The sequence below is a fragment of the Zalophus californianus genome, chromosome 12, assembly GCF_009762305.2.
Source record: "Zalophus californianus isolate mZalCal1 chromosome 12, mZalCal1.pri.v2, whole genome shotgun sequence".
Lineage (NCBI taxonomy): Eukaryota > Metazoa > Chordata > Mammalia > Carnivora > Otariidae > Zalophus > Zalophus californianus.
Genome location: NC_045606.1, coordinates 21,495,941 through 21,522,795, shown reverse-complemented (window position 1 = coordinate 21,522,795; position 26,855 = coordinate 21,495,941). Strand labels below are relative to the sequence as shown.

Here is a 26,855-nt window from a genome sequence, read left to right as displayed (position 1 = left end):
TAAAACGCAACATATGAAAATAGAAAGCTGGAGCTGTTTAAGATTCATTTCCCCAGATGATAGAAAAAGAAATTAGAGAAATTATCTTTAAAAGTATATGCATTAATTCCAGAGTACATTAAGAGTATGTTGAGATTATCTTGCTTAATAAAAACTGTCCAGAAACCCACACCACCCACCATTCTAAGCGGGATTGGTAAGAAAGTGGAGTGTATTTTCCAAAAGCTGAATGTTTAGTTATGATGTGCTAGGTATAATTCTAAACTTTTTAACATGCACTAACCTATCTAATGCTCAAAATAATCATAAAGAATATTATTATTTTAATCTCCATTTTATAGATGAGGAAAAAAGGCACAGAAAGGATGAGTTTAAAGTCATATAAATAGCAGGTGGTAGAGCTAGGATTTGAACTTCCAGAGCCAAAACTCTTCACCATTATACTATGTACACTTGACACTTAGTAATTCTGCTAATACTGGACACCCACTGATCCCACAGCTGAGAATACAGTTGAACAACAACAAGAAAAAGCTGAAGGATTAAATTTATGCAGAGAAGACAGTGCGAAAGAGAGGGACAAGGCAATCTGAAAGAAGGATTTCATGGAAGAAGAAAATTTCAGAAATGAGACTAGGTCAATGGCATCAAAATAGTTAACAGATAGGATTAAGCACTGAAAAAAGACTACTAAATCTGGCACAGATAAAGTCACTGGAAACTTTATCAAAGACATTTTAGAGAGAACAACCTTTAAAAATTAATGAGATTTGTCAATTATATCTCAACTTAAGGCTGGGGAAAACAACAAATGAGAGTTGAGGGAATGGTGCCACGGAATGTAGCTATTTCAAGACAGTTGAAGGAAAAGAAAAAGACTATTTTTTTAAAAAAGATTTTATTTATTTATTTGAGAGTGAGAGAATGAGAGAGATCACATAAGAGGGGTTAGGGTCAGAAAGAGAAGCAGACTCCCCGCCGAGCAGGGAGCCCAATGCGGGACACGATCCAGGGACTCCAGGATCATGACCTGAACCGAAGGCAGTCGCTTAACCAACTGAGCCACCCAGGCGCCCAAAGAAAAAGACTATTAGCAGCTTTAAGAGATAGCATGTACAATGTAAAGATTTTGTATAAAATAGGAACACACTGGGGCGCCTGGGTGGCTCAGTTGTTAAGCGTCTGCCTTCGGCTCAGGTCGTGATCCCAGGGTCCTGGGATCGAGCCCCGCATCAGGCTCCCTGCTCTGTGGGAAGCCTGCTTCTCCCTCTCCCACTCCCCCTGCTTGTGTTCCTGCTCTCGCTGTCTCTCTGTCAAATAAATAAATAAAATCTTAAATAAATAAATAAATAAATAAATAAAATAGGAACACATTTAAGTATACATGCTTTTAGAGTTAAAGGTATTTTGCCAAACCATGCTTTTTAAGAATATATTATTATAATATAATGCTCAGTCTAAGGTATACTCTTCAGAGACACATACTGAGCCTACTGAGAAAGCAGATATGCAGGCATGAATCACCTTATGGTTCATGTTTTCATGCATAATTAATCAATTAAGGTTCTAATCATTGTGAATAGATAAGAGCTAGTATTTTTAGCATTTTATAAAATTTATTCCATTATATTTACTGAATTATCTATTTTATTTTATTTTAACAAAATACCTTCTTTGAACAGGGAGTGCACAACAGACATTCTTACTTGGATTTTTTTGGATTTAAAAGTAAGTATTAGAGTAATTGTGATGCTTAAAGAAAAAAGTAAAAAACAAAAAGTACTTTCAGAAGGAAAAACAAGAAGCACAATTACAAATTATCTTATAGAGTACTGTAAAGGGAAGTTAATTACTAACTCCTTTACAATCAAATGCATTAGGAAGAATAAAACTAGTTTAGGCTACAAGCCGCTAATTAACATTTTCTAATCGTTCTATGAGGGCATTTCAAACTTACATGGCAGTATGTCCTTATATCTGTTCTTTTTAACATTTTCTTCTTTTTCTCCAGTGGCTGTGGGATAAATCTTTTCTGTTCTATATTTGGTAGACAATCTTCTTAATCGCTTAAAATATAAACAAAAAAATTCAAGTTTATAAAAACAATATTTTCAAAATTTTAATGATTTATAAATAGCTCTGTATTGAATTTTGCTAACCCCAATTCCTTACAGCTCATTTTCCTGGTTTTCTAAGCTCACAGTATCTCCCTATCCCTTAATAATTAACCCCAAGGATAAATTTTTTTAACCATAAGTGCAAACATAAGATTAATTTTCCAAATAGCATTGAAAGGGGACACTAAAATAAAAGTAAGCAATTTTATTTAAAGAAATCATTAATAAGTTGAGTCAGAATATTTAACTCAGTCCTTAACTTATTCAACATTTTGTGTTTAACTATGGGTCCCTAAAACCAAGTAAATCATGCCTAAAAGATTATGTACAAGTTTCTTTATTCCTTCTCTCAATAAACCTTGGGCACCCATGATGTGCCAGGCTCCTTCCAAGGCATAAGCTAATAATTACTTATAAGACACTGCAAAACAAAGTTCTTTCATATTGAATTGGAAATGTCCAACAAAGACCAATTCTGCTTATTCACTGCATTACAGAAGTGGTTTGTGAGTTAGTGACAAATTCTTACCACATATGGCAGTAGGGATGTTCTTTGGGCTGGAATATTTCTGCGTGTCAGTAATACACTTCCTGCTTTCAGAAGCACTGAAAGTCAGCATTGTGAATTGTTTAAATTCACTAGTCAACTACATTGCTGAAATTTAATTTCAAAGAAGCCTACTTTCTTCCAAGCTTAAAGACATATTGAAGGCATTCTGGTTTTACTATTCAACAAATTATTGAATACAAATGAAATGAACAAAAAGTCTGGTAACATTTAACTTTTTCACCATTTTACTTTTGCTACTTGTGATGCTGAGGTTTAAGCAACAAAACATTTTTTTTTAAATCACAGAACTTATTTAAGATTCTTAACATATTCTTGTTATGATATACTTCAACACACAGCATTTGAAATAATCTTGTAAGTAGACAATTTAACATAGAATAGTGAATCTTTTGTTTTCTTTGAAAAACTACTAAACTTTATAATGACAGTATTAGAAACCTAAAACAGGAATACACACTTTTTTCAGTAAGATGAAAAGACTTATTAGAATCTTGTTCTGCCTTGTCACAATGCCAAAATTAAATTACCCACATTTATGATGCTATTTTCTATGGTAATAAGGTTCTCAAAAGTAGGTTAGGAGAAAAAATTGTATTTAAAAGTAAATGGGATGTTGGTGAGGATGTGAGAAAACCGAAACTTCAATACAATGCTGGTAGAAGAGAACACTGACACAAGCCCTAAGGAGGGTAATTTGGCAATTACAAATACACATAACCCCTTAACCCAGCAAGTGTACTTCTAAAAATTTGTCCTCTAAATGGCACATGTGAAATGACATATTATGCACAAAGTTATTTATTGCAGCATTGTTTAAAACAGCAAAGAACTGCAAATAAAAGTCTATTAATAGAGGACTGGCTAAATTTGTTTCATTCATACAATTAAATATGATATAACTGAAAACAAATAAGGAAGCTCTTTATACCAGGATATGGAAATGCCTCAAAATACATATTAAGTGTAAAAAGCAGGGAACACAACAGTGTATGTAATACACTACCGATGGTGTTAAGAATAAAAATATATTTGCATTTTCTTGTACATGTGCATAAAATATCTCTGGGAGAGAAACTGAACAAGGTTGTTGTTATTGGTGGAGAAGAGAAATGAATAGCTATAGGAAATGGATGGGAAAGAAACATTACTATATATTATTTCATACTTATTAGAGATTATCTAAATGTATTGCCTATTCAAAAAATTAAATGCTAAAGGGGCACCTGGCTGTCTTAGTTGGAGGAATGCAGCTCTTGATCTCAGGGTCATGAGTCTGAGCCCCACGTTGGTTGTAGAGATTACTTAAATAAATAAAAACTTAAAAAAAAAGATTTTAGAAAATTAAATGCTAAAAAAATTAAAGGGAATAGAAAAGATTGCTCATGATTTTCTTAATCCATGTTAACAAAGACCCTCCCAGTTATACACATGTACATCTTACATATTTAATTAGAATCTCTGTATTTTTTTGCTCAAAGATTTTAATTTTCAGTTATTTATAGTATCTTAAATGCGTTACAAAATACTGTATGTGACTGAATTACAGAAGGTTATCAATCTAAACACTTGGAGAAACACAGGGGGAAAAGGAATTAGGTAACAATCACTGAAAAAAATGTATGTAACTACAAAGAAAAGGGAAGAGGGGATGAATTTAATTATAAAATGTTAATGCAGTTCTGGAATACCTGCAATCACTCCAATCATTTCTTTTTTTACATGACAAATTATGCTACTGAGAAATGGGCAAAATAAAGTTCTTATGTGAAATGACTGCATTTTTCATATAATAAAACATAAGAACACATTTGTGTACAAATAAACATCTCATTTGAGTTTGAATTTTTATATATCCAGTTTTCTTAAAGCCCAGCACAGCATGGTATACTTTCTACTTCAAGCTTCCAATGTTCTATTAAAATAAGTCTACATAAGTAGTGTACTTAAAGTTTCATACCCATTGGCAATACTCATCTCTGGTGTAGTATAAATAAAACAAAGGTGGTCCATTAAACATGAAAACTTAGTACATAAAAAAAAACCTGACATCAAAAAATTCTACCTACATGTTTTAAAAAAATACCAAGTAAGGTCATATTTCCTAACAAAATAAAACAGGGTCAGCTTTACAGTTAGTTGCTTGAATTAAAATTCTGGATCTGCCACTTTCTAGCTGTATGACAATGAATATATTTAACCTGTCTCATCTTCTGTAATATGAGGGTAATACCCACACTCAGTAAACAAGCCTCCAAATCTTACCCATGTTTTAAGTCCTAGGTCCTTCAAAGTTTCTTATCCCTCTCATGCAAAAACAATCTTTCCCTTCTGAATTCTTTTTAGATTTTATATGCACTCTTAAAACACCATTTACTTCTCTTTATGATAAATACATAAAGAGTATATATCTTATTTCCCCGGCTAAACTGTAAGCTCTGTGAGTACAAGATTAGGATCAGATTATTATTTGTAATGTTCTGTACCCCAGAACATATTAAATGCTTGTATGTTAAATACATTAATCTTAGAGTAAGATTTGAATGCTGGCCTAAGCAAAAGATTTTATTCTTTTAATACATTGAAATTTATGTCCAAATAGTGCTTGAAGTAGAGGTAGCACCAAAGCTCATTTAACTATATGAAATGGCAGTATCTACACATGTAATTTCATTTTAACTTCCGGGCCACCAATTCCATTGTCTCTAGGTGAAATTAATTGAGAAACATTGTAAAATACTAAGGAATCTTATTCATAAATATACTGCATGTGACAGAGTGTGTGAAAATAGCATTGAACTAAAACACCAATAAAATAATTCATTTATTGGGGCACCTGGGTGGCTCAGTCGTTAAACGTCTGCCTTCAGCTTCGGTCATGATCTCAGGGTCCTAGGATCGAGCCCACACTGGGCTCCCTGCTTGGTGGGGGGAGCCCAGTGTGGGCTCCCACTCCCCCCGCTTATATTCCCTCTCTGGCTTTGTCTCTCTCTTCAAATAAATAAATAAAATCTTAAAAAAAATAATTCATTTATTAAGTTTAATATAATTATTTAATATAATCCTAATCAAGAAAGTACTCTGAATCATTTACTATCCTAACTGGGCAAATTGTAGCTAAATGATATATTTACATAAGCTTATAGATACCATACCCTGTATCATATATGGATTTTTTTTAACTATGCAAACAAACAAAACAAAAACTTTAAGAAAGATTTGCAACTGTCTACCTTTAAACATCTTGAAAAAGTCACAAATTATTTTAAATAATTTCTTATCTCAGAGTTACTGTCCTAAAAGGTAAATCTGATCATTTTTAGTCCCTCCCTTAAAAATCCTCTCGTGGGTCCATCACCCCCAAGTTAAACTACCAATTCCTGTTAATTATAACATTTTGAATGCTGTCTGTCCAATTTCCTAGCTTCTTTTTGTAACATTCTCTTACTTAAGAATTTGATGCTTCAGCCACACCACCACCACAAGGAACCCTCCGGCCCCTCAACATCACAGTTTGACAATTTTTACCCCTGCTGGTGAGTTAACAGTAGGACTCTGGGTAAAGTGTTATTTCCTTTGTTTTGTGTGTGTTTTTTTTAAGATTTTATTTATTTGACAGAAACAGAGATAGTGAGAGCAGAAACACAAGCAGCGGGAGTGGGAGAGGGAAAAGCAGGCTTCCCCCTGAGGAGGGAGCCCAATGTGGGACTAGATCCCAGGACCCTGGGATCATGACCTGAGCTAAAGGTAGACGCTTAACGAATGAACCACCCAGGCGCCCCAAAGTGTTATTTCCTTTGTGAAAGCTTTCTCGACCCTTCCCTTAACGGCTCCTCAGCCCCCAGCACCAAAGAGTCAATAATACATTGCTCTATTTCCATTTGTGAGATTTTAATCTTGCTGGTCTCATCCACTAAACTATAAAACTGAAGGCACAGACTAGACTACCTTCTTGGACTTTATAGACCAAGATCCAATGCAAATCACAGTAAAAATGCGTGAATTCATTTACTTATTGAGCTTTCTCAGACAAGTCATACAGATGTCTCTAATACATTACAATTTTTGATGCAAACAAAGCTTAATATTCACTTTTTTAAAGTTCCAAATTATTTTTTACTTCTTTTTTTTTAAGATTTTATTTTTTATTTGACAGAGAGAGAGTGAACAAGCAGGGGAATGGCAAGCAGAGGGAGAGCGAGAAGCAGGCTCCCCGCTGAGCAGGGAGCGCAACGCGAGGCTCAGTGTGGGGCTCGATCCCAGGACCCCGGGACCATGACCCGAGCCGAAGGCAGACGCTTAACAACTGAGCCACCCAGGCGCCCAAAACACAAAAGTTTTATTCCCTTAATCTTAAATCAATAAACTGATTCTCAAAAGCTTCTAAGTCGCGTGCAATGTAACTATCCTCATTTAAGGTATCCATTTAGGATACCTTAAAGATTTGAGTCAAGATTTGAGTTCTTTAACAAGGTAGAACAGTTTCATTGTTTATCTAAGGCTCTAAGCTAATAATAATGCGTTGTGTGATGTTTGTTGAATCTCTCCAAATAGCTGTCTACTGGACTGTCCACTGGGTGTCTCATGGGCATCACAAACATGTCCATTTAAATAGCACTACCATTCAACAGTTGCTCAAGTCTAAAATCTAGGAATCATACTGGATTCCTTCCTTTACCTCCCCTACAACATCCAATGCATCAGCAAGTTGTGTCAGCTCCACTTCTAAAACATATCTAATTCTCTTCATATCACTGAACACTCAGAATTCAGAATACGTTGAGATAAGCTTAACTGGCTGGATTTTAAATCAGAACAACTAAGAAAACAATGGACACAAAAAGTAATAGAGCTAAAATGGAAATTTAGCTAACTCAAATTCTTTTTGGAATAAGATGGAACATAAATAAATATTGAAGCTCAAGACTTCTTATGCTGTTACCAGGCCACACACTACTGCTCCAAAATTCCTCAATGTCAACATATTTAAAAAACAGTATGAGTTTCATAAGATAGTACTTTCAGTAAATATGCACACAAGAATATACCAATCTAAAAACTGTACTTTAAAGTGAAATAAAAATGAAATTATACTTTAAGCTTAAAGGTTATACTGTACCAAAATATAATACCTAACCCATAAAACAGTAATGCTTTTGCCACTGCTCTGAAAAATTCCTGAGGCAATTACTACAGAATCCATCTGAATTTTATTTTTTCAATTTTTTAAAAAGATTGTATTTATCTATTTGTCAGAGAGAGAGAGAGCACAAGCAGGGAGCGGCAGTCAAAGGGAGAGGCAGGCTCCCCACTGAGCAGGGAGCTCGAGATGGGACTCGACCCCAGGACCCTGGGATCATGGCCTGAGCCGAAGGTGGACACTTAACCAACTGAGCCACCCAGGCATCCCTATTTTTTAATTTTTTTGAGAGAGAGCCAGTGAGAACGACCACATGTGTGTGTGGGCGGGGGGGGGTGGTGAGAGGAGAGGGAGAGAGAATCTCAAGCAGACTGTCCACTAAGTGCAGGGCTCGATCTCACAACCCCAAGAATTCTGAGATCATGACCTGAGCTGAAATCAAGAGTCAGACACTTAACCGACTGAGCCACCTTGGCGCCCGAATCCATCTGAATTTTAAAAGGGAGGGGGGTTGGCACACAGGTGGCACTTAGTAATAACTATTAAATGAATAGATTTATCTGGTTTTATACCTGAAATATGTAACTGTCGTGTCACAATAGCCACTCAATTGTATTACTAATACTACCATACAAGTTACATGATCGTTAAGACAAAATAATTTTTTTAAAACCCCAAATACAAACAGCAACAAGTAGTAAAATCATAGTATAATTTCCACCGAAAGTATACTATCTCTAACCAGCTTTTCTTAAATCTTTACAAACCTATTTATATAAAAATATGCATATCCCTAATACGCATTATAAGCAACCAAAACAACCAAAGGGTCTTTAAACTATACAACTGCAATGTCTACCTTTAACTGCAAAACATGCAACTCCGCCTTTCAAAATGCATCTTCCTATCTTTCCTCACGCTTTACCTACTGCTATATCACAGACTAATTTGTCTGCCATTCTTCAGAGAGCAAGCTGTGCCTTCTTATTTGAAGCTAAGTCAGGACTGATAGTAAAAAGACATATTTTGAAGTAGGGGCCAATCATATGGGTCTTTGGGTAACAAAAAGATTTCTTTATTCATGTTGATTTTAATGCTTATTTTCCTAATAGTATACACCAAACAAACTCCTCACTTTCTTCTAGCTCACTATAGAAATCCTCTCACTAAAACATTTCCTGAGACTAGTCCTGGCACCAAACCCCATCTTCCACTTCCTCCCAAAGTGCTTCCTCATCTCTACCCACACACCCTTTATATATATTTACCTCTCATCTAGGACATATCCCAATCTTAACTTATATATGCATATATACCATGAGAACATGAATTCCCCGAAAATGCAGACCATGTCTTCTTTCTATTAATACCAGCTACTACCAGCATAATCCAGGACAAACAGTAGTGAGTAAATACACTCTTTAGGCCTTCTCTGGTGGTAATGTTCAGAGAAAATGAATACAAATTAGAATTGACTAGTATACTTTAGGAAACAAATTTCTCTGCCCTCTTACACTTTATTAGTACTTCACAATGGGACAGCTTTGAGTCAGAGGAGCTGGGGTTCAATTCCTAGTTCCATCAACTACTAGTAAAGGAGATCTCTTCAACGTAGGAGCTTTGAAAATTCTCCTTGAAGGGGTAGCAATAGACCTTAATTTTGAGAACTTGTCTTTGTTTTTGTTTTTTAAAGATTTATTTATTTTTTTGAGAGAGAGAGTGCGTGCGTGAGAGCGCATGACTGCAGCGGGGAAGAGGGAGAGAAACTTAAGCAGACTCCGTGCTGTGCACAGAAGGCGACACAGGGCTTGATCTGCCCCCTCCATGCGATCATGACCTGAGTGGAAATCAAGAGTCAGATGCTTAAGGGACTGAGCCACCTAGGCGCCCCTTGAGAACTTGTTTTAGAATAAAACTCTGTACTACAGACTTTATATTTAAAAATAATAAATACAGCAAAGCATAAAAACTAAAAGGAAAAGGTTATAAAAAATTCACAACAAGCCTATAATCGTTTTTTTTTGTTACTGTTGTTGTTTTTTGCACAGCCTACACAACAAGCTATACTTTCCTTAAAGGAAAGGTTCCTGTTCTTGGGTCGGAAAAGAAAATACAGTGCTTTCTCAAGATCAAAGTAAGTTAAGAAGATGTAATGCAAGTTTATCCTCTGTCTACCTGCAAGTTACATTCTTATAGAAATAAAGCAGAATTCCATTTGAATTAAGAGGACACTAAAATTTTTTGTTATATGTATTAATTTTTTTGAAATGAAGATATTTAATACAACAAATGGCAAAAAAAAAAGTGTTCCTAGGTTTGATTATTTTGTTTCTACACACAGGTTCTCACCTTTTCGTTCATTCCTTCTTCATCATCCTTTATCTAATGCTCCTCTAGCCATTTAACTCATGAAATCACTGGTTCCACGTTTTGCAGGTTAATTCAAATTCAAATATTTTGTCCCACTGCCTCCACAGCAAATTGCTCAGAAATTCCAAAATTTGGGTGTCTCTCTCTGTCAAATGAATAAAAAATAAAATAAAAATAAAATAAAAAAAATCTTTAGGGGCGCCTGGGTGGCTCAGTCATTAAGCGTCTGCCTTCGGCTCAGGTCATGGTCCCAGGGTCCTGGGATCGAGCCCCGCATCGGGCTCCCTGCTCAGTGGGAAGCCTGCTTCTCCCTCTCCCACTCCCCCTGCTTGTGTTCCCTCTCTTGCTGTGTCTCTCTCTGTCAAATGAATTAAAAAAACAAAAATAGAAGTTCCAAAATTTGGGTAAACCTATGGCTCCTGACCATGCCACCCATGATCTGGTGATGTGTCCTGATTTAAGAAAACACTGTCATTACAGTCCCTGTCACCCTTTTGTTTACACAGGGTAATATTCTACCAAGCCCAGACTCTCAAAGTATTCCAAAGCAATCTATCACCAATCTCATTATTCCATAACAGAGTATAAACATACAGTAAAATTGAGAATACGGAGTTCCAGCTTTAACACATTTAGCCACAATAACATCAACTGTCCAACTAAAAAATTAAAGAAGACCCCCAAATTAATACCATGGTTGCAGAATTCCTATTCATCTTTGCAAAAACAAATATAGCACAGGAAGAGTCAGCTCAGCAGTTTAAGAGTTCAATATGTATTTACCACTATATGGAAATAAATTATTTTTTGCTCAGCCAGACTGCCACAAAGTTGTGGTCAACAGACCAGTTTTAAAGAGAAACCTGCACTTACTGGTGTCATTAACTCCCGAACCCCTTAAAAATTTCAATCTTCTCTTTACTACTTCTACTGAAACTACTTTTATGAAGTCACCAGTAATCTCCAAACAGCATCAAAATCTCAAAGTCTCAATTCCTATATTTAATACAGATGATCCTCCCCTTTTTAAATTCCTTTCTTAAGATTCCATGAAACAACAGTCCCTTGATTCTCCTCTTACCCTGCTAGTAATTAGTCCTTTCCGCCTCCCCTGCTCCCCAACCCCTAAATGTTGTGTTTTCTCTGGAACTGTTCTCTCCTCAGATTTCATCTTTTAGCAAGTTTATCCCCTCCCTATTGTGACTTTAACCAAGTACATTTATGAAGATTCCAAAATCTCTATTTCTAGTCCTGACTTTTCAGTTCAGTCCATATTCAAACAGCTTACCTAACATCCCCAACAGCAATTTAAACCTAACTAGATAAAAAGAAACCTACCTGATTTTTCAAATGATTCTATGTCTCTTTTTCTTTCCACAGCACCTCTGCCCTCCTTACCCATTCAGGCTTCAGACCTCCTAGTAGTTTTGGCCTTTTCCCCCTTACCCCACTTGCTTCCTCTAACACCTCATCCATTTCAAGTTCTGGTGAGTGTACCCCAGTAAACAACTCCCAAACCTGGCCCATTACTTTCTAGTCCCACTGCCAATAAAGACAGAAAGCTGTTTTAATACAGGACATAGGTAACTTAAGTATTTTTCCTTTAATTACAATGTCTTTTCAATTAAAAATGAAAAGATTTAAGAAGCCCTTTGAATGAAGGAAAAGAACAAACTTGGTGGGCGTAACAGAATAAATACTATAAATAAATGCTATTTATGTAATAATTATTTTTTAATGTGATGAATAAATTACACTAATTATGTCAAGGAGTAAAGACAGAAGAAATGCATTTATTAAACCATGCATGTACAGCACCCTATGTTGCACCTACCATAGAGCATGTCTTTAAGTATGGAAAAATTGAGATAAGCATTTAGGATTTATTAATAGATGAGGAATTTAGGAAAAATTTTAATTAGCTGCCTCAGATTAGCTGAATTGGCAGACACCAAATTACCTTTATCTGTATACTCAATTACTGCCAAATTTTTGTTCTTAAAGAGCATTTTAATCCTCTTTGGTGCCATACTAGGAGTGGGATACTTGAAACCACATTGCTCACTACCAGCTCCAGTTCCTCTTTAAAAAACTCAGAAAGCAATTTTTAACTGTACATTGCAAGTCTATTTAGACCCATTAGACAAAATAAATCATAAGCCAAAATCTAAAATGGTAGAAAATAAACTGTCATTGATGTTCTCTCTAATCCTTCCATTACCAATCTATACAGAGACCACAGAAGTCCTAATTATTATATACATCCAAAGGCTTGAAAATTACCTGGCAAACCAGAGTAAGTTTGCAAGCCATATTTTTGCACGTTTCCATTTCAACTCCCCAAGTCTAGTAATACATAAGGCATTACTATTAAAAGAGATCTGCCAAGCCAATTTTTCCTATCAATGCATAAAAACACTCTTTGTTTAATAAAAGGTATTTGTTTTAAGATATAAAAAATTAAGTGTAATAAAGGATCTTCTTGAATACAATCATTACCACTTTTCCAAAAAGGAGAGACCAAGTAGAGATAAAGTCATGCTAGGTTGCCAAACTTTTGTCTATAGAATTAGGTTTTAAATTCCTAATAGAAACACAGTTGGGCAAGTCCTGAATAGGTTAAATACAGAGTTACAACCCAGCAACTGCACTCCTAGGTATATACCCAAGAAAATTATAAATGTATGTCCGCATAAAAACTGGTACACAAATGTTCATAGCATTATTCATAAATGCCAAAAAGTGGAAACAGCCCAAATATCCATCAACTGATGAATAAACAAAATATGGTATAGTCATACAGTAGGCTATTGTTCAGCAATAAAAAGGAATGAAGTACTGATAACATACTTAATAGATGAATCTTAAAAACACTGTACTATGTAAAATACACAAAAAGCATTATATGATTCCATTTATATGAAATGTCCAGACTAGGAAAATCAATAGAGGCAGAAAGTAGATTAGTAGTTACCATGGTATTGGGGAAAGGGAGAAATAAGGTGTTACTGGTAATGGGTTTGGGGTTTCTCTTGGTGATGAAATGTTCCAAAACTAGATAGTGATGACAGATGTCCAGCTTTGTGACTACAATAAAAACCACCAAAATGTATATTTTAAAAGAGGTGAATTTTATGGTATATATGGATTAATTTCAATACATGTGAATTTACCTCAACAAAGCTGTTATAAAAAAATCCTTAAAAGGAGGTTAGGTAATATTGTTAATAGTAATTATTGACAGCATCAGAGCACGCTAACCAAGGCATCCAGTCCCATCCAGTAATAAGGAATATCCATCCTCCTCAAAATGAGGATTACTAAGTCTCTGTTCTTCACTGCAGACCTTCTCATTAGAACATTAATTTGATAGGGTCAAACATAACAAGGATGCAGAATCTGGTTGAAATAGGAGTAACACAAAGAAATTACAAACCAACAATCAGGTCTACTAGAAACTTTGGCCAGTGAACTTAGCAAGTAACTTTTTCAGGAAAGGTTAGGTAAGTACGATAAGTAAGAAAGATAAAAAATGCAGGTTTTATCATAACTTGATGTCCAAACCACACTAATGAAGCCAGACTACCTGGAAGACTAGATATTTAAGATAGGAAGACAGTAAATAGAAAATGCTGAGGGGGAGAGGGAATAATTGATAAGCTATCTAAAATTAGGGTTAAAGTCTAAATGCTATCACTTCTATAAGTCTAACCCAAGATAGGAAAGAAGACTAAAATCAAAGAATTAAACTCAAATCTGGGTAATTAAGCAAATATGTGTTCTTAAAGCTTTTGTGAATTTCTCTGGGGAAACAAATTGGAGGTTATTTTTGATACTAAACATTCAGATTCCCTGCAAAATATTTCATTCTGGCATTATTTTAGACTTAGTCCTGAAAGGCCAGATAATGAATATATGTACCCCAAGTTACTTAAGGCATTATTTTGTCTTCAAATACCTCTTTGTAATAATGATAAACAGTGCTCCTCTTTCTTCCAACATGTAAAATCAAACAAAAATAATTTAATGCAATACCTTAAATAAAAATGATCTCATGGGTCTTGGGATCAAGCCCATGTTGGGCTCCATGCTCAGAGGGAAGTCGGCTTGAGATTCTCTTTCTCCCACTCCCTCTGCCCTCCCCCAATCATGCACGCTGTCTCATGTGCACGCTCTGGCTCTCTCTCAAATAAATAAATCTTAAAAACATACAAACTAATGATATAGAGGAAATACATAACTAAAAATAACTTAAAATTATCTAGAATGGGTTTCTTAACTTCTTAAGAAGTTACAAAATAAGCCAAAATTTTAAATAAAAGATGCCAATATTTTTTTTTTAAAGATTTTATTTATTTGACAGAGAGAGACACAGTGAGAGAGGGAACACAAGCAGGGAGAGTGGGAGAGGGAGAAGCAGGCTTCCCGCGGAGCAGGGAGCCCGATGCGGGGGCTCGATCCCAGGACCCTGGGACCATGACCTGAGCTGAAGGCAGACGCTTAACAACTGAGCCACTCAGGCGCCCCAAAAGATGCCAATATTTTGATAGCTTTTCAAACTGTGGTTAAAGTCACTGAAGAGAATATACTAATATATTCACCAGAAGAAATTTTACTGAGATAAACAGAAGGTATGTCAATCTGTAAGGCAGTCTTGTGAGGAAAAATGATAAATGACTAAAACTTCAGCTGTTTGTAAGAAATATTAATTAAACTGGAAATATGACGCCACAGAACTATCCTGTGTGATGAGAGCATTTGAAAACGAGTCATAAGTTTTGTTTTATTATGATTGGTAAACTTTTATAAGCTGACTGAGGCTTCTCTGTGCTAAAGATAGATATACAGAAATACCTTGATATTAAGGGCTCCCACAACTGAACAATAACCACAACAAAAACCAAACACCACAATTACAAAGTAGGCAAAGGACTTGAGTAGATACTTCTCCAAAGAAAATATACAAAGAGCCAACACACATAGGGTTAGATGCTCAACATCACTAGTGAGGAGGGAAATGCAAATCAAAACACAATGACATTTCTCACATCCATTACAATGGCTACTACCAAAAAAATAAAATAACAAATGTTGGTGAGAATGTGGAGCTTCTCCCTTTCCTATGACTGGATAGACATTTAATTTTTAAGCAAATAACTACAAAGTGTTGCTTTTCATTTAAAAAAATCTTTTAATTGTGGTAAAATGCAAATATAAAGCTTAGCTTAACCATTCGTAAGTGCACTATTGGTGGGAGTGTAAAATGGTACAGCCATTTTGTGCACTATTGGTGGGAGTGTAAAATGGTACAGCCATTATGGGAACCAGTATGGCAATTCCTCAAAAAATTTTAACTTGAATTACCAGATGATCCACAAATTCCACTTCTGGGTATGTACTATTGTGCACTATTGGTGGGAGTGTAAAATGGTACAGCCATTATGGGAACCAGTATGGCAATTCCTCAAAAAATTTTATTGGTGGGAGTGTAAAATGGTACAGCCATTGTGGGAACCAGTATGGCAATTCCTCAAAAAATTTTAACTTGAATTACCAGATGATCCACAAATTCCACTTCTGGGTATGTACCCAAAAGAATGGAAAGTAGAGTCTTGAACAGATATGTGTACACTTATGTTTGTAGCAACATTTTTCACAGTAGCCAAGAGGTGAAAGCAACCCAAGTGTCCACTGATGGACAAATGGATAAAGTGTGGTACACATATACACTAGACTGTTATTCAGCCTTAAAAGGGAAGGAAATTTTGGCACGTGCTACAACATGGATGAACCTCGAGAACACTATCCTAGTTGAAATAAGCCAGGTATAAAAAGATAAATATTGCATGATTCCACGTAAGTGAGGTACCTAGAGTAGCCAAAAAGTAGAATGGTGGTTGCCAGGGACAGGGAGAGGAGCGGAATGGGCCTTGTTTAGTGAGTATAGAGCTTTAGTTTTGCAAGATGGAAATAGCTGTAGACACTGGTTGCCCAAGAAAGTGAATGTACTTAAATTAGTGAACTGTACACTTACGAATGGTTAAGCTAAGCTTTATATTTGCATTTTACCACAATTAAAAGATTTTTTTAAATGAAAAGCAACACTTTGTAGTTATTTGCTTAAAAATTAAATGTCTATCCAGTCATAGGAAAGGGAGAAGCTAGTTGTGGGTAACATCATTAAATTATCTCAGATTACCAGGTCACACAACATTCATATAAAATCAGATAGTTCTGCTCTACTCATGAATTAACAGTTACAATTTTCAAAAAACATCTGCTTTTTCAGTTTGCTGACATACTGGATTCAGACACTTACCATAAAAGGAAAAGAGTGAGATTCAATTATCACCTTCATGAGGATGACTGATCTCACATCATTTTCTCCTAACCTAGCCTGTGTGCCAGGTTTTCTTTTAGGTGCTACAGATACAGTGGGAAACAGGACAAAATCCCGACTTCATGTAGCATATATTCCAAAAGTACATCCTGGTTGTATTTATCATTTCTGCCTTTTATATCCATCATCTGTTTACATGGTTTAGCCCATCATTACCACAGCTGCTGCCAACCAAGATTATAATTCCTTGTCTGTCAGTGACAATCTTTTATATTTCTCTTTATTCCCTGACAGTGCCCAGTGTCTTCCATGTATTATATATCAAATAAAGCATGGCAAGTCTTTTAGACATAATGGTAACTGCTAAGCACACTGAGATCACATAGTCAATGAAACTGGCACCCTACTGTCACAGTTATAACACATTTAGTTCAGTAAATTCAGATAATACAGTATGTATAACTGGAGAGTATATACTTAAACCGCTTTTGTTCAGTCCTTTATTATATTACCTACAATGTCACCAAGGAAAGCTTACAATTTTCTATCACCAGGGGAAAGATTTACAAAATAAATGGGTCACATAATACACAGATATTAAAAAAAACCATCAATATATCCTTAGAGGTGAGGCATATATGTATGTACCTTATGTATATGCATATATACTTAAAACTTAAATACATTAATATTTTAGAATTTATACAAGCAATACATGAATATGCTAAAACATTCAAACCATACTGACATGTTGTGTCATGTATTTCCAAGACTACCCTCAGGTTCAGTGATTCACGAGGAAGACGCAAAGGACTATATATAGTCATTCACAGCTATAATTTATTACAACTAAAGGACACAACGCCAAAGCAGCAAAGGAAAAGATGCATAAGGCAAAGTCCAGAAGAAACTAGGGATAAGCTTTCAAGAGTCCTCTCCTAATGGAGTCACCTAGGACCCATTTAATTCCTCCAGTAACCAAGCTGTGACAACACTTGTGACATGCTGTCTACCAGGGAGGCTCATTAGAGATTTAATGCCCAGTGTTCTCAATGGGGGCTGGTCACGGCCTACCGTGAGCCAAAATTCCAGATTCCCAGAAGCAAAGTAAGCATTCAGCATAAACCATATACATACAGTAAAGGCATGGTGAGCCACTCTTATCATGGAATGATGGGAACCCTCCCAAAGCAGTAAGTTCCCAGAGGCTCTCCAAGGGCTAATCTTGCAAGCAGGCCTTTCTAAGGATAGCAGTTTCAGGCTTGCTATGTTAAATCTCTTATGCACACAATTATAAAATGAAAAAAATAACTCCCCCTTTTCTATATTCTTCTCCTTAGAAGTAGCCAACCATGTTAAATCTCTTTATTAATAGATATTTTATTTTGTTTCACAAAAATTGCTGCAATGAAATACTTGGACATACTGTTTTATGTACATAGCAAATACTGTAAAGAAAAGAATCTTTTCTTTACAATACTGACATGCTGGGTCAGAGTACATACATCAATTCTATGAAAAGTGGCCAAACTGCCTTCTGAAAAAGGTTTCAGCAGTTTATATTACTATCAACAAATCAAAAATGCCAGTTTTTCTTTATCTTTTCCAACATTTGTTTTATCAATTTTTGAATTTTACAAAATTTGGTGGAATCTGGTGAACTCCCCCCAAATTTAATGCTGATTAATTTACATACTTTTCTTCATGTTCATTAATTATTTGCATTTTTCTTCTGTTAATTACCATTCATAGCATATGCTCGTTCTTCTACTGGAGTGTTCTTTTTCTTGATATATAGAAGCTACTCATGTTTTAGATAATAACCCATCACCTGATATATGCGTTGAAAACATCTTCTCTTAATCTATTGCTTAACTTTGCATTACCTTTTGTATTATAGATATTTTTATTTTTATGAGGTCAAATCTGATCTTTATTATATTTGTGCTTTAAATGTAAGTCTGGAGAAAAAGCATTCTAATTCAGAATTGGCTTTACCCCTAAATGATGTTCCACCTATCTCCTTACATTGGCATAGTGACTGACTTCCTCTAAGCAACTATTTATTACATTAAAAAAAATTTACCCAAATATGGTAGATATTATATCTTTTTTGAACTTATTTTATTTTGCAGGGAGGGGCAAAGGAAGAGGGAGAGAGAGAATCTTTTTTTTTTTTTTTAAGATTTTATTTATTTGACAGAGAGGCAGCGAGAGAGGCAACACAAGCAAGGGGAGTGGGAGAGGGAGAAGCAGGCTTCCCACTGAGCAGGGAGTCTGATACGGGGCTCGATCCCAGGACCGTGGGATCATGACCCGAGCCAAAGGCAGACGATTAACGACTGAGCCACCCAGGCGCCCCTCAGCTACTTTTTATATTACGGAAAGAAGTTTTAGGCAACGTGGTATTCTTCTGCATCACTTTGTGAAGTGACAATTCTTAGGTACCCAGCTAACTTCTAATAGGATGAGGACATCAGTGTGACTCAATACTACACTGTCAGTTTGATTCCTTTGAGACATACAACACTGCTTGTATAAGCCTTAATATTTAATGTGTAGTGTGGGTACACTGACAATCTCTGGGGTTAAATTATTTTAGAGTGGATCCCCTGTAATCAAATAACATTTATTGTTTTTAAAAATTTATTTACCCTAGAGAGAGAGAGAGAGAGAGAGAGAGAGAGAGAGAGAGTACGTGAGCATGTGCGTTGGGAGGGGGGAGCGGTGCAGGGGAGAGGGAGAGTCCTAAGCTAACTCCTCGCAAAACCTGGAGCCCAACGTGGGGCTCAATCCCACGACCCCAAGATCACGACCTGAGCTGAAATCAAGAGTTGGATGCTTTAACCGACTGAGCCACCCAGGTCCACCCCTTCTGGATTCACTTTAAAACTCCTTTCTTGCGGTCGCCTGGGTGGCTCTGACGGTTGATCGTCTGCCTTCAGCTCAGGTCATGATCTCAGGGTCCTGGGATTGAGCCCCACATCTGGCTCCCTGTTTGTGGGGAGGCTGCTTCTCCTTCTCCCCCCCTTTCATGCTCTCTCTCTCAAGTAAATAAAATCTTAAAAAAAAAAAACTCTTCTTATAAAGCATTCTATGACCTAACAGTATGTAATTTTTCCCTTTTAGGAATCCTCATTGCACAAAAATGTGAATATACTTAATGCCACTGACCTATACACTTTTTCTTCTTTAAAGATTTTATTTATTTATTTGAGAGGGAGCATGAGGGAGAGAGAGCACATGAGAGGGGGGAGGGTCAGAGGGAGAAGCAGACTCCCTGCTGAGCAGGGAGCCTGATGCGGGACTCGATCCCAGGACTCCAGGATCATGACCTGAGCCGAATGCAGTCGCTTAACCAACTGAGCCACCCAGGCGCCCTGACCTATACACTTTTAAAAATGGTTAAAATGGGTAAACCTGATGTACATTTTACCACAATTTTAAAAAGTTACCAAAAAAGAAAAAGAATCCTTATGGCACTGTGTCCCATAGTATTGTGCTCAGTTTTGCATTAGTTATTCGTGCACATCATTATTTCCCCATCTCTACTGAAAATTCCCTGAGGAAAAAGATCATATATATATATATATATATATATATATCTCATATATATTATATATATATAGGAAAGGGAATAGAATTTAAATGGGTTGAATTTGCCAAAAAAACTCAGAATAACTCATTCTCTTTGAAATGAAGCAAATTTAGGATAATTCTACAATTCATCCCAATTCTGATGTGATTAAGAAATACAGAGGTGACCATTTAACATGTTTTTATAAATTCAGTAGATGAAAAGGAGCCTATTAGCCTTACTTTTACATACTAAATTAGTGCTAAACTCACTTTCAATGGAGTTTTGGTTCAATGAAGCTGTTACACTGATAAAAGAGACTTTAAAAACATTATCATTATCCTCATTATACCATTAAATATTATTTATCAAAATATATACTAACTAGTAGAGTATATATGAACAGAAATGGCTTTGATTGGTAAGTTTGCAGAGAGGAAGCCACCTCCCACTCCCACCTGTGATTAAAAATGGTTAACATGTAGCATGTAAAAAAAATTCCATGTTAAAAGCTACGGGACACTAACATGTTCAATCTATACTCAAGCGTATTTAAGGTAAAGGATTCTGACAGATAGCTGACAGCCAGCAGATATGTTAAATTCTAAGGTGTCAGGCAACCACTTATTTTATTTATTTTTTTAATATGATCCAGCTTGGGTTTTATTTCTACCAATATAGTCACAAAGTAATTTTGAATATTTCATAGGCCAAAGTACCCAGGGCCTATGAAAATCATATGTGACTGTGTTAGTTTCCTGGGGCATCTCTTAACAAAGTACCACAAACTGAGTGACTTAAACAGTAGGAATGTATTTTCTCACGGTTCTGGAGCCCAGAAGTTTGAGATGATGGTCTGAGCAGGGGTGGGTGGCAACCACTTATTTTAAAGGTTCTGCCAGTCACTCTCTCTCTCTCTCAAATTAGGAATGGATGATCATGCTGCTGGTGCCAACAAGTGCAGTGAAAGAGGCAATAAAATATAATAGTTAATAGCATAAGTTTTATAGTTGGAATAATTCTGCCACTTACTACCCATGTGACCTTGGGCAAGTTCAGATTCCTCATCTGCAAAAATAGGACTTGGATTAGTCTGAGGATCCAATATAATGGACCTGGTGACATTTCTTGCAGAGTTCATTATATAAACAAGATATATAGCATTTAATATATACACATCATTATTTGTGTTATCTGATAAACACATTTTGTAAGTACATTATAACGATTTATTTAACAAGACTCACTAAGCACCTATCATGTAGCCATTGACTAGGTACCAGAAGTATAAAGACAAAACAGATCCAGGCCACTGGATCTCAGAATCTCTGAATCTGGATCTCTGCTCACTGAAGTCCTTACAAGCTAGTAACAGAAACAGAAAATAAATATACAATTGCAATATGATATGGAGAATAATAATAGAGATAGATGCAAAGTGCCATGGGAGCAAATAGATGCAAAGTGCCATGGGAGCAAAAAAGGAGAAAGGGTAAATATGTTACACCTTTACTCTGTCGAACTCGGATATTTACTTCATCAACAGTTTTCTGCGATATCATACGCTACCATCTAATGATTACCACTGACTGATGCACCTTAAAATGGAAAAGTTGTGCGTGGCATTACCTACTATTTGAGCTCTACTGCTCCCAATTCCCTTACCATGCTGAAGGACAACTTTGGTATCCACATCCTCAACCATAAAATGGCCATAATATCTTGCTCATCGGGTTGTAGTGAGAAATATGAGAGTTCATTAAGCACAAACTGACACCACCTCAACACCTGTAGGGTTTTAAAATCACTTCCTTGATTTCATAATCTATGGGCTTTAAAGTCAGCTCTGGTTGCAATGGATGACCATCTTGCTTTAGTGGCAGAATGCAATGTAAACAGCAGGACAACAGTGGCAGCAGAGGGTAGAAATGGGAGAAGAAGGGACCCAGGGTTTAGAGAAGAGAGAGTAATAAACTACATCAATAGACCTGTCATCACTCCCTTCCCGTTTCTCTTTTCCCTAAAATGACTATGGCAGGTTTACCTTTTAGGACAACTCATATGTATGATAGGATTTCACAAACATGGTAATTCTCCCACCGCTTTAAAAAGCAAAATAAAATCTATTCTTACCTATTAACAACTGCCTAAAACTCCCTTAATATCATCTATTTCTCAAAAAAAAAATTTAATGCAAACTTGTCACACCCTCTTTTGACAAGGTCACCCATGACTCCTAATCACCAATCCACATTTAAATTCAAATTCTTTTTGAAAATCCTCAACCCATTTGGCCTCTACACTAGCCCCCAGGTTCTGTTCCTAAATCTCTAGCAAGCACTGAGAGTTTATCAACCTCAAGAAGACACTTAAGTGTCTCTCATGTTCTGTATTATTCTCAGTATATATTACCTCAGAAACCTCATCTTCTTCCATGAGTTCAATAATTACCCATACACAAAAAAATTAGAGATCTGTAGGGGAAACCATGACACTGACCTGGTATCTACATTCACCTCAAACTCAATACATCTTCACTTGAACTCAGTAGTACCCAACTCTTCAAATTCACCTTTCCTCCTGTATTCTCTATCTCACCACTATCACTCAGTGTCCAACTTAGCTGAGTTCTTCCTCACTTTCTAATATGACCAAGTCTTGTGAATGCTACCTAGGAAATGCCTTCCAAATTCATCCCTTTTCCTCATATTCACTGTCATTATCTTCAGGCCCTCCTGCTTCAACTACTAGAACAGCTTTAAGTGGTCTCTCGTTCAGTCCTTAACCTTCTACATTTTATTCTCCACATAACCAAGGTGGTCCTGTTAAAGTTAACATCATACCTAAGAGTAAAACCCCAAAGGTTCTCATCTTACTGAGAGTAAAAGCCATTCTTACAATGACCTACAAGAACCTAGACAGTTGGACTAACTCCCTACCCTACCACAAATAGAGTACTCTCTTCATCACCTATTCTGCCCAAGCACAATGGCTTCCTTCAACACTTTTTTTTTAAAGATTTTATTTATTTATTTGAGAGAGAGAGAATGAGAGATAGGAGCACGAGAGTGAAGAGGGTCAGAGGGAGAAGCAGACTCCCCGCTGAGCAGGGAGCCCAATGCGGGACTCGATCCCGGGACTCCAGGATCATGACCTGAGCCGAAGGCAGTCGCCCAACCAACTGAGCCACCCAGGCGCCCTCCTTCAACACTCTTAACTCAGGTCCATGGGCAGTTAATGCTCTGTCTGGAATGCTCTCCTCGCAGATAACTGCATTTCAAGTTTTGGTTCAACGTCTTAACCACCTTTTGTAATAATATCGCCTATACCTGTCATATGATAAATTGATCATATTAAAAGCCTATTTTTCATCCTTCCCTGCATTAAAATCACATGTGACTCTGCAGTTCTTTTGACTTAAAGGATGAAATCTATTTCCCCACCCCTTGAAGTGGAGATGGCATTGTAATTCGCCTTGGTCAACAGAAAATGATGGAAGTGACAATGTGCCAGTTCCAAGACTAGATAGGTCTTGTGTATTTTTCCCCTCACCTGCACCTCTGCAACAGCCACCTGCCACATCCGGTAGCCTACTGGGGAATGAGAAACACACAGAGAAGGGACAGGCAATTCTAGTTGTCCCGGCCACAGCCAGGCTGGACGTGCTGACAGCAAGCCAACCCCCAGAAACACTTCGAATGAACCCAGTCAAGATCGGCAAAACTGTTTAGCTGACAACCAATAGCACATAAAAATATTTATTATATGCCACTAAGGTTTGTGTTGTTATACAACACCACAGTGGTGATAACTGATATATTCTACTCCTTTTTTTTCTTACTGTTTTACTATTCTCCATGGCATTTAATATCTGACCTAGTTACATTTACTTGTTTATTAGGTTATTCTCTGACTCTTGCCAATAGAATGGAAGTTCCATGAGGAGTTCTAGTCTTCAGAGTCTGGAATAAACCTGGCACACAGTAGGTTTTCAGTAACTATTAAATGAATAAAGATAAGCATGATGGCTTAAAACCAGATTTGTATCTAGGTATCTTTGTCAGGTATCTTTTTTAGGATTTTATTTATTTGAGAGCAAGAGCACCCACAAGCAGGGGGAGGGGCAGCGGGAGAAGGAGAAACAGGCTCCCCACGGAGCACAAAACCCAGAGCCCGGAGACCATCTGCAGCCCAGAGCCCGTCTGGAGCCCGTCCTGGAGATCATGACCCCAGCCAAAGTCAGATGCTCAACTGACTGAGCCACCCAGGCGCCCCTGTCAGGTATCTTTTTAATCTAGGGAAGCCATTAAACTCAGAGCCAGTCTTTCAAACACTATTTCACAAAGTGTTAAAATCAAGATTTTTTTACAAAATACTGTAATTTTACTGAATATACTTTGTCATTAGTAAATATTTTTTAAATTTATGAATATTATTTGTATAGGCTTTATCTCATCCCATTCTATTTTTTACATGTATTTATAATAAATTTTAGCATAGTTGTGTAAGTATGTAATTTATAAATTAATGAAACTATATTAAGAAGGTACATGCTTAAAAATTTTTACTGTGATCCAAAGTTGAGAGATCACTGGCTTAGAGGATAAAGTCAAAACTCCCAAATTACTATCAATGATATCATCAGATAATTCCATCAGATACATTATTTTTTTCTCTATCATCAAAGAGGTCCAAAAGAGAAAAAGAGCAAGGGGTTGCCTTTTCCCTTCACGTTTATTTTACTTCTCACTTAATGTCCTTAATCATTCATTTCTAACTATCATTTATTTAGAATAACATCTAACACTATATTATGTCCTTTATTCATATTATTACTAATTCTCACACTGCAAAATATTCCTGTTTTATGAATAAGGAAACTCAGATTGTGAGTAGCTAAAATAACTTACTCAAAATTACATAGATATGTAAGTAATGGCTAAGTTTAATCCAGATAAAACTGTTGTGATCTACATTTGCTGGAGTATCTATAATATAACTTAACACTTGACACTCAAATTGCTAAAATCAAATAGATCACAAAGATATGCTACTACTTCTGTCTGGTCTTTTCTTTCTTGACATCTACACATTCCTTCCTTGACCTTCTATAATTAAATTCCCTCCCACCAGTATAAAGATTATTTTTCTTAGTTTTCTTAGTTACAACATATCTTAAAGATGAAACAGTGACAATTTATGTATCAATTCAATCCAGTTCTATGTTAAAATAAAATTTTCTAAACAAGAAAAATAATAAATGGTACGATAATTCTAGAAATACTTGAAAATATTAGATATGGCATAAACATATGGTTTGCAACCAATATATGGCTTGTAAATAATATAAAAACTGGCATGTAATAAAAAGATAACAGAAAATTAAGTGTATTGGTTAAACATTTATCCTATACTTCTAGGTTATATTAAGTTACATTTTCCAAAAATACTTTAAAAATAGATTAATCTGTTAGTCATCACAAGAATGTAGAGTATGAGAAAATAATCAGTACTTTATTATTCTTTGAGACTCTTTAGCAACATTAAAGTAATCCATATCACTATAGTCAGTTTTACAAGATTAGTAAGATTCCTTCTTACTTCTAAATATTCAAGTATTCAGTTATATTTCCCATAGGACCTACCAGGGTAAAAAATAGAAAGTATGCTGCATCTGAGCCACTATTAGCGGAGACAAACTTAGAGGTAGGTAAAAAAAATAAATAAATAAAATAAATGATGCTTCAACATCAAGGCAAGGACTTAAAAAAAGAAAAAGATAGTGAACAGTGCTGAATGCTAAACACACTACTATACAAACACACTACTATAAAGAATCTACCAGATGTGTCCAGATGTGAGGCAACCATAGTAAATGCAATTTTGGCAAAATGGTAGACCTTGAAATCAAATTACAATGGGGGGTTAAAGGAATGAAGAAGAGGCTGAAGATGTGGGGTTAGCCAATGCCTAACTAATTATCAACCAAGAAAGGAAATAATAGTTGCTATGAACGCTGACTTTCACAAATAAAAATTTTTTGTTTCAAGCTTTAGAACCATTAAAATACCCATCCTCTTTACTTTTCCAAAAATGACAAAACCAAAGCATCTGGTATATTAAGCATTAAAACCATATTTCTCTTACTTTAATAATCTTCTATTATCCATATTGTAAATTAAATAAGAAAAACTTATTTTGAACATCTAATAATGCCAGTGAATAGGTTTAGTGATAAATGCTTGAACATATCCAGTAACTTCAGTTACAGAATCCTATTATTGATACCCATCTACTCTATGTTCCTCCTTGGCATTTATGTATAAACTATTTACAGTATTAAAAGTAAAGAATTACAGAGGTGTCTGGGTGCCTCAATCGGTAGAGTATGTGTATGACTCCTGATGTCAGAATTGTGGGTTCAAGCCCCACGTTAGGAGTAGGACTTATTTAAAAAAAAAAAAAGTAAAGAATTACAAACATTAGGCATAAATAACGGGAAATTTCTAAATTACACAGTACATCCTGATCTATTTCTAACACTCATTTCCAACACACACTAACAAATCTTAGGCACACACAGGTCAATGGACAGAGTAGACAGAGAAAAGATGAGTAGACACAGGGCGTCGGAGAGCGGCACAGACGCAAGCAGATTCACAGGGCCGGCACAGTGACAGCAAGGCAAGTGTACTACGATACTTAATTCTGTATGCGATTTGGGAACTAAGAGAGCTATGGAT

At 36.0% G+C, this 26,855-nt stretch overlaps 1 protein-coding gene across 5 annotated transcripts in view; it reads right to left on the bottom strand.

The window, feature by feature from the left end:
* PTPN12 (protein tyrosine phosphatase non-receptor type 12) overlaps nt 1–26,855 on the bottom strand; it is an 88,087-nt gene that overhangs the window by 47,150 nt on the left and 14,082 nt on the right. For 3 of the 5 annotated variants that reach the window (XM_027573655.2, XM_027573656.2, XM_027573654.1), the window contains one exon: nt 1,958–2,066. The exons of 1 other annotated variant lie outside the window; for it this stretch is intronic. In XM_027573655.2, the coding sequence (XP_027429456.1) occupies nt 1,958–2,066 (109 nt within the window). Of the gene's footprint in view, nt 1–1,957; nt 2,067–10,174; nt 10,341–26,855 lie in introns of all 5 variants that reach the window. One more of the 5 variants, XM_027573653.2, reaches the window with a different exon arrangement.